This window comes from Chenopodium album, chromosome 6 (assembly GCF_948465745.1).
Source record: "Chenopodium album chromosome 6, dcCheAlbu1.1, whole genome shotgun sequence".
In the NCBI taxonomy this organism is placed as follows: domain Eukaryota; kingdom Viridiplantae; phylum Streptophyta; class Magnoliopsida; order Caryophyllales; family Amaranthaceae; genus Chenopodium; species Chenopodium album.
Window position 1 is genome coordinate 5,956,894 of NC_137839.1, and position 9,649 is coordinate 5,966,542.

Sequence of the window (9,649 nt, forward strand, 5' to 3'; positions counted from 1 at the left end):
ACTTAACTGAACTGAACTGAACTTATTAGAGCTGCACTGAACTGAATATTTTATAAGAGAATGAAATTAAGAGCTCAACTGAACTGAACTGAAAATAAATGTATGAGAACATGCCCTAGGGTCTGTTCTGTTCACCTTATTTTCACTTATTTCAGGTGTAATAAGTTCAGTTAAGTTCACATAAGTTCAGATCAGGTCTAATAAGTTTTAATAAGTGTTAACCAAGTACAAATTACATCTAAAATAAGTTTTAATAAGGTCTAATAAGTTCAGATAAGTTCAGATAAGTTAAGATAAGTTCAGATCAGTGAAAATCAGGTGAATAGAACACACCCTAGATAATAATGAAAATAAAACAATTGAATAGAACACACCATCAAATTAGAATCAACTCATATACATAAGATGTTAAAATGAGAAATTAATTGGAAGAACTAAAGCAAATCAATATAGATTTGAGAAATATTAGCAATTGTTTAGCTTTTCTAGAGATCTAGCAAATCTACCACTTAATAAAGCTTTGAATATATACGTATTAACGTTGTATATTAGTCTACTTTATCAAAGAATCAATCTAGCTTTTTTTCTCAAAATTATTTAACTTAATATCATGATTTTTTTTTCCCTCATCATGATTTTATTTTATACTCTTTCTTCAAGTGATTGCATCCAAAATAATTTTTTAAAAAAATCTCCCATTAAACAACTCGGAAACGCGTCTTAAGAAAATAAAATCAAGACAGATATTAATTAGTAATTACCAATATACTATGCAAAATACCCATTTCTTTTCTTTTCAAAAAGCACCAAAAAACAAAACAAAAAAATGAAATCATAAAACACCAATTAACTACCCACAACATAGCACATACATTGCCATTTTCCTCATTTCTTGTTCTTGTTCTTCTCTTTCTCTCTCCTCCCCTGTTTCTCTCTTTCTCTCTCTAAGAAAACAAACAAAAAAAAGAAAAAAAAAATCAAAGCTTCATAATTTCATAAATAATGTCATATGTATACAGATCAATTCTCTTATTCTTCACCCTTTTATTCTTTTTCTTCACATTTTCCAATGCATTTCAAGATTTGGGTTCTTCTTCTTCCTTTCAAGGTTTGCACACTTTCACTCTTTCTTTCACTATTCTCTCTCAAAAATTTGAAATTTAGAAGATTTTCACTTCTATTTTTAGTTTATATCATGCAATTTTCAATCTTTTTTTATGATTTGGGTATGTAATTAAATTAAATTTAATATATACAGGGGTAATTAATAATAGGAGGTCTGTTGCTGAAAATACAACAGAAGGAAATTCTTCATTGAAATTGGCTGCTCACAACACTTACAGAAGGGACCCACTTAATCATTTTCATCGCTACACTGGTGGTTGGAATATCACCGATAAACATTACTGGGCTGTTAGTATTTCTTTCTTTCTTTCTTTCTTTTTAATATTTATTTAATTTTTGTTTTTTTCCTGCCCATTTCATTTTTTTTTGAATGATTATTTTCTGGGTCACTGGGTTTAATTATTATATTGGTGAATTTTTGGATTATAAAGTTGTAATTTTTGTTAATTTTATGAAATTTTGGTATTACATGATTTTAATTTAGGTTATGTTAGCTGTAGAATTTCATGATGGAGTATAATCATCTGTTTTCTTGAAATTGTCTGGGTTGTTTGATGAGTCTTTATGAAATTTACCAATTTTTTTGGATTAATTTTGATTATTTGCAGTTTAAAATAATGGGTATTAGATTAAATTTCAATTTTTATAATAGAAATTGTGAAGTTGATATATTTGTTGGCTGCACGTTTTCTTGTATGGTACTTGAATTTGAATATTGGCTTGTTGGTGGAGTGAATTGTGTTATTCAGTAGTTTACTAATTCGTCCGAAGATTTGGATTATGGATTTCAGCTTCATTGTGAAGTTTGGTTTATGGTTTCCTTATTGAAATTTCAGGATTAAGTGTAATGTGGTTTGCTGCTTGTTTTCATATTACAATTTTGCTTCAATGTGTCTTGATTTCTAAATTTCTTGCACAATGTAATGTATCATTATGTTTTGTGTGGCCTTAATTTTGTTATGACTCTTGTATTCATTGATGTCCAGTTTTTTCTACTTGTTGAGTGCTATTTAATTGCAATTTTGACGGGTTCTCTATGTCGTTCCACTGCTGACATTTTCGTGTTACTTAATGCAGTCTGTGGCTTTCACAGCAGTCCCATTCTTCGTTGTTGCTCTAGTGTGGTTTTTGATATTTGGGTTAAGTTTGATATGCACGTGCCTATACTTCTGTTGCTGTCGAAAAGCTCCTTATGGGTATTCTCGAGTCTGTTATGCACTTTCGCTCATTTGCCTGGTACTTTTCACCATTGCTGCTATGTAAGTATTCCAAGTAACCTTTTCTTTATTTTCTTGTCTTTAAGTATCGAATCTAATTGGGAAAAAACTATAACATAGTTGTAATGTACTCTGTACGAAGGTTAGAAATCTTTGTTCTGACAAAACAGTTGATACAATTGAAAGTGTTTATTGTCTCAAAAGTTGTTTGTTTAGCTAGTTAGGTTGCGATGATTGTTAACCATGGAAATTTTGTATCAAACAAATAAAAGCACAGATTGTTTTGGTTGATCTTAATTCTAGAGCTTTGCTATGAATGTGACTAAACTCAAAATTATAAAGTTTGTGCTTATTGGTAGAATCTCTTTTCTTTTTTTTTTTTTCTTTTTTTTTTTGATGTTTTTTGAGATAGAAGTTTTGAGTATATGGGGATTTTACTCTTGCCACTATTTTTCAACAACTGCACACCTACATGTCTATAATGGCCACTATTTCTGATGGCCAAACACCTACGACGGTCACATGTGCTATGAATTGTGAAGCCTTTTTCCCCTCATTGCCAAGTAGAATCAAAATAATGTTATGTTTGCCCTTGTCTTTCTTCATTCATATAACTAATTTACAAATCTAAAGTTGAAGCTCTTCTTGATTTTTTCACCTCCCTCACTCAGTGTTGCCACTGGCCAGTGTTGATTAGATATGCAGATCTTGTATAAGTCCCATTTCCAGTCTATTATACATGACATGAATTGTATGTTTTGTTACTGCCGCAGTATTGGTTGTATATTTCTCTATACTGGCCAGCAAAAGTTCCATAATAGTACCGCAACGACACTGCGTTATGTTGTAGATCAAGCGAATTATACTGTTGAAAACCTTAACAATGTCTCACATTATCTCGACGAGGCAAAAAACATTGGTGTGGGGCAGATGAGGCTACCAGAAACTCTCCAGAACAAGATCAGTGATATTCAGACAAAGATGAGTTCTGCTGCCAATACCCTTGAATCGCGAACCAATGAAAACTCTAGAAAAATTCGGCGGGTCTTAGATTTTGTGTAAGGCTCTTGCATTGTCTCTGATACTGATTTTGATTTTTGTGTTTTGTACGTTATTGACTCTGGCTGTTACACTCACTGCAGGAGATTAGCCCTGATTATTCTCGCAGCAGTAATGCTTTTACTGGCATTTGTTGGATTCTGTGAGTTACACTGCTGTCTCTTTTAGTCTTTGATTTGCCTGACACTCTTGGCTATCATAATTTAATAATGAACTATGTTTTCTGGTTGCAGTGCTGTCAATTTTTGGAGTGCAATGTCTCGTGTACACGTATGCTTCTTCTTCTTCTTTTTCTGCTGTATTTTTATTTTTTTCTTCATTTTGGCATTGGTGTCTGTTGTTCTAATTAGTTTCTTTCTCACTTGCTTTGTGTCTTGTATATGATTGCAGACTGGTCATTGTGGGTTGGCTTCTGGTGACAATAACATTTATCTTATGCGGAGTTTTTCTTGTCCTCCACAAGTAAGTTTGACTGTGAAGTTTCTCATGTTTTATTGGGATGAATTGCGACTTTGTGTTATCCACTCGTTGGCACAAAACTAATAATTTAGGACTCTTATTTAGTGATTGATGTGTTGAATGAAATTGAGTGTCAGCTTCAGTGTGTTTGTAATGCGTTATGGACTGTGCTGTTTGTCAAATGCTTGCATTATTGTTTTGTTCGATATCCTGTTTTAACTTTCTATGTTTCTCATTAATGCCGAATGCATAGTCCTATCTTGAATGATTTTATCAGAACTTGTGCTTTGCACTTACTGCATTGTATTTGCGAAGCTGAGATCACCTAGATAGATGTTAGACGTGTTCTGTTCTCCTGCTGCTGTTGTTGTCTTGACTTAAGTGGGTATGTTTGTGGCTTAAATTTGGCTTCTATAGCTGTTTTCATGAAAAATTCCTTGAAGATTGAGTCTTCATGGACATTTTCAACGGTCTCCAAGATGTATATATTCCTGACCAATCATTTTCATTTGTTTAAGGAGATAGTGGCTTGGTAATTTGCTTTGTATTTTTATCAGATGATTCTTTTGAAGTCTGCTCCAATGTGTATTAGAGGTAATAAGTAGCCTGTGAATTTTAAAAGAAAAATATGACTATGGAAGTGTGAAATAACACAGGCACAATTGTCAGATTCTATGTCATGCCGGATTTCATGAGATTATATAAATTTTTTCGTGAAAGAAAGTTTAGAAAAGAAGGTGCATATAGCCATATATCTTATACCCCCTTCCTCTAGAAATAAATCAGAGAATGGAAAATATTTTAACTTTGGAACGATATGATGGCTGGTTTATAACTTTTGAATGGGAAAAGAGTGGCGAAGAGGGCCCAGAAGCAAGTTCTTTTTCCTAACATAAATCAGTATCGCTTATCTCTTGCATTTATATGCTGGGAGGAAAGTTGCAGGAATATATCATTTTTTTAGGTCGCGAACAAAAATTTAGGTACACAGTTTGGACAAGATTAATCTCTGAAGGGGTTACTCTTTATGTGTACATTTTTGGTTATTTGCATTAGTGAATAAAAGGTATAAAATGCAAGTATTAATGTGTAGATATGAAGTCTGACTATATTGTGGTTTTACCAGTGTGGTTGCAGATACTTGTATTTCCATGGATCAATGGGTCCAAAACCCAACATCACACACAGCCTTGGATGACATCTTGCCTTGTGTGGATAATGCAACTGCACAAGAAACTTTGTTACGATCTAAAGAAGTTACTAGTCAACTAGTTGGCTTGGTCAACTTGGTGATTGGCAATATTGCTAACACTAATGTACCTCCCAATACTCCTCCACCATTGTACTTCAACCAGTCAGGTCCTTCGGTGCCTAATCTTTGCAACCCATATAACTCAAATCTGTCTAATCGCACATGTGTGTCGGGTGAAGTTAACTTCAACAATGCATCCCAGGTAAGAATACTTAATACACCTTTTCTCTTTCCTTCAAAAATCTCCCACAAAAGCCCTCAGTAATTAGATGCATCTCATTATGGATGTAGTTTTCACTCTAATCATCTAATATGAAACTTCAGTTTAGTTCTAGATAAAATAATAAATTTCGAATGCCACCTATGTTGGAGCAAAGGGAGCATCGTTTTTGTAAATATAGGAATAATATGCAGAGAACTATGCAGGTGAAATAGGCCCTGTGAGTGCACAGGACTTTGCATTATGAGCTGTCTTTTATTTATTAATTTGGTCATCTTCAGAACATAATATATCGTGTTATGATCTGAGGAGTGTTTTTTTTTTTTCTTTTTTCGGTATCATATAGGTGTGGAAGAACTATGTCTGCGAGATTAAAAAAGTAAGTGGCAATGAGATTTGTACCACAACAGGACGGTTAACACCTACAATTTACAGCCAGATGAATTCGGCAGAAAATGTGGGCTATGCTTTGAATCATTACACACCATTCTTGGTTAACCTTCAGGACTGTACTTTTGTACGCAGCACTTTTAGCTACTTCAGTGCCAACCACTGCCCCGGATTGAGGAAATATACCCAATGGATTTATATTGGTCTGGTGTTGGTATCTGCTGCTGTTATGTTTTCTTTGATCTTCTGGGTTATCTATGCCAGGGAGCGAAGGCATCGTGTCTATACCAAGCAATTCATGGCTGGCCACTAAAAACCCTTCTAATATGCTCTAGGGGGAGACAGAACTGCAGGAGGAGATATTTGAGTTGGATATTGTTCATTCTTTTGTGTATACAGATGTAGTGTGCGAGAGTTCTTTGTACATCATTGTCATCCGTATTTTCAGACCTAGATGGAGATTTATGTGAGTATATGTTAGAAGTAGATACAAATGCCTCGTCATTTCCTGGTATTGCAGTTTGTTGCTGTATGACAGTATGAGGCTTTGTATTGAGACATATTGATACTACGGAATTGTACTAGGGAGAGAATTAGCTGCTAATCGTACATCTGTTAATGTTTTTAGTGTTCTTTATAATTCTTCAATCCTTCTTTGTGTAAACACTTTTTGAATCCATACCTGGTTTTACATGCCTACAGTTAAAGGTTGTGCTTGTGCCTGTATAATCTCACAGTACCTTGGTTGGCCTATTTCTATTTCTTCAAGTATATGCGGTCACGGAATTGGTCATGGTCATACTCAAACATTGGCTTCGTTTTGTTGTCACATTATTAATTCAAATTATAATGCGAATTGTCAATTACTTGGAATACTACTTTACTGAGTTTGTTATGATACAATTGGTGGAAATGCTTACAATGAACTCTTGCTTAAGAAAAGTACTCAACCATTCACATGCCTGAAAAGACCAGTTACTAATGCAGAAAGTGTTTTAGCCCAATGCTAAATAGTAAAGAACGTAAGAAGGATATGGACAGAATGACCATATTTTGGGCCCATAATAGGAACACGAATACAATACTTATACGTACGTATAGTAAAACAAAAATGAAAGATAATACGAGAAAATGAAATGTTACAAAAACAAGTTATTCAAAATTTAAAATTGCGAGGACCCTGACTAGACCTTAATAAAGTATATTAAAGTGGTACACAACTTACATATATATGCGACAAATTGAATAGAACACAGGGTTGTGTTCAAAAATCAGGGTAAGCAAAATAGCCACTTTAATTTGTAGTTGAATTATTTGGTAATATGTCATCATCAAAGTGGCATAGTGTAGTTCCTAGAATTGGTTTGCTTTGCCGACTTATATACCCGTTCACTGCACTGAAACGTCCATTTCACCATTTGTAATAATAGTATATAAGAACGAAACTTCTTAACTTTAGAATTTGTATAAGAAAACAACTAATAACTTATGTAAGTCACAGCCACAGACAAAAGGCGCCCAAAGCCGACATCTTTAGATGTTATTAAACTTCATCAAGTTTGATTACTTGCCCAAATTGGTTACTTTCATAATACTTGTGTATGTGAAAAACACTTCATATCGTTCTCACGACACTGATTCGGTTTAATTAATTGGTTCTAGGTGACTTGTTATATTATTGAGAGCCTTTGATAATATATTGTAGCGTTGATGATAAAATTAGAGCTACCCAATCATTAATTCAAATCATGCATTGGTGAATTTCTAAACGAAGTAGTTATTATACATTTTAGCATTGACAACAAGTGATTAGAGAACAAGTTAATGGGGTGGCCAAAATATAATGTTTTAGGCCTTTTTTGAAGATATTTCTAATGCGTGTAAAAAAAAAAAAAAAAAAAAAAAGATATTTCTAATGTCTCAACTTATTAGGCTTGTAAAGAGGCAGACAAAATCAAAGATATTTATTTTGTTATACAGTACAATAATATATAGAATGCATTATTCTAGCTAAATATGGGAAAAGGGAATACATTGTGCCAAAATAAAATGTTTTCGACCTTCTTTGAAAATATTTCTAGTACTTTGTAGTAAACTAGTCAGATAATTACAACGTAATATATCATATATATGATAATCATAATATTCATAAAATTGCGGTACATACCGCAAACATAGGTAAGGTTTTATGTGAATCACACATTATACCATCTCAAAAATAAAAATAATCTAAATAATCTATCACCAACTAAATTTATTTATCGTTCCAAAATTTCTTTGCATGGCATCCAAAACCGGATGCTCATGTTCTCCAACCAAGCACCCTGGTTCATTTCGATGCCATTTGCATCGAAATTTCAATTGTAATTCTAATTCCAAGTCCAAAACCATTGCCATTGCCAATGCCAATGCGAATATTAATGTCAATGCCGCTTCCATTTCCAACCTTACAAAATCAACGAGGATTACAACTCGAAATGTAAGTCATAAAATCGGAATTCTAACAAAAGGAAATAATTATTCGTCGAAAAATGTGATTCTCCTTCAAGTTATTCTTAACCCTTCAAGGCATGATCGTCGAAGGAGGAGGAACTTTGAACCCAAGCCTACCAGGTTTTTTCTCATGAATTGCCATGCAAGTTAAGATATTGAAGTTCAGCTAATATTAATTTAACTTCTGATCAATTTCCTAAAATTTTATCATACACTTTAGACATAGGCCTAATTAATTTGTCTATAATATGTACGTATTGCTAAAAAAAACAAATTGCCCAAGTGTGTGAAAAGAGGCGGAAATTAAATAAATATACGTATATAAGCTAATAATTCGAAATTGTTAGCTAGAGTATATATAGCATAAATAACTTCCCTCACCTTGGTGTTCATGGAAATATGGAATGTAATTTTTGTAATTGGTAATGTAGTCTTGCTCTTGCTAGAAGATGGCACTTATATGTATAGCCATTTCAAGGAAAGAAAATGTACAATTAGAATATGACAATTATGATTTATATCATATAGTAGTTTATTGTATATATCATCCAACAACAATAATATATAAAGTTGGAAGTATTTCATAGATTTGTGGATATTTTGGAATATGTTATAGCATTTCAAGTTGCATAAGTATTAAGTATATTATTTTCATAATTTATTCTTATTTTTACATATTGTTTTTGTCTTAATGAGATTATGTATACTCCTTAGCATGTTTATGTTCTTTTCACCTTTGGAAAAGGATAATTAACGGTCAAAGAAAAATGTTTTAAGAAATTAATATGTAGTTATGTATATGGTGTACCAAGATCATTCAAATTAAAATTAATTCAATTAAGCTTTAATCAAAGCCTCGAATATTAGCTTTAAGGTAAGGAAAGTTTCAGACTTTCACTAAGAAGAATTGTTGCTTTGCTTTCGTCATGTAGTAATGGTTTGATTGTGTGAATGAAGTGATGAAGATCAATTTTGCAAGTTAGTGCACTCAACGTCAAACATCTCCAATTTGACGAGGGGCATGAAGTAAGACGAAAACTCTTAAATTATAAGAATAATGATAGGGTTTCATCAATGTGGTAGTATTAAAAAGATTGTTTTATATCGAATAGCTGACATAGGTGAATTAGACATAAGCTAATGAAAACAACCTTTTTTTTTTTTTTTTTTTTTTGGGGCTCCACGCGGGGCAATGGATACAACATATCAAAACATCTACGTATTTTTAGTTACATTATTCAATGTACACCCTCGAGCCATGACCCATTGCATTGTTGTAAAGCCTAGAAGCATGTATAAAAATAGCCAAATTAAACTGCCCCATGCATGAATAATTTCATTGACTACACATCTACAAATCAACATGTGGGCCAAATCTTTAGAAAATATTGACACCAAACCAAATTCAAAGTTCCTAATGACGTAATTAATTAA

At 32.9% G+C, this 9,649-nt stretch overlaps 1 protein-coding gene across 1 annotated transcript; it reads left to right on the forward strand.

Annotated features, from left to right (window-relative positions):
* The first annotated feature begins 881 nt into the window (after positions 1-881).
* Positions 882-6,386, forward strand: LOC145635728 (uncharacterized). The gene is made up of 9 exons (XM_081687065.1): positions 882-1,108; positions 1,259-1,413; positions 2,203-2,384; positions 3,116-3,400; positions 3,485-3,543; positions 3,635-3,671; positions 3,792-3,863; positions 4,987-5,314; positions 5,679-6,386. The coding sequence occupies exons 1-9, from the start codon at positions 1,003-1,005 to the stop codon at positions 6,033-6,035; spliced, it is 1,581 nt and encodes a 526-aa protein (XP_081543191.1). The 5' UTR covers positions 882-1,002; the 3' UTR covers positions 6,036-6,386.
* Positions 6,387-9,649: the final 3,263 nt, after the last annotated feature.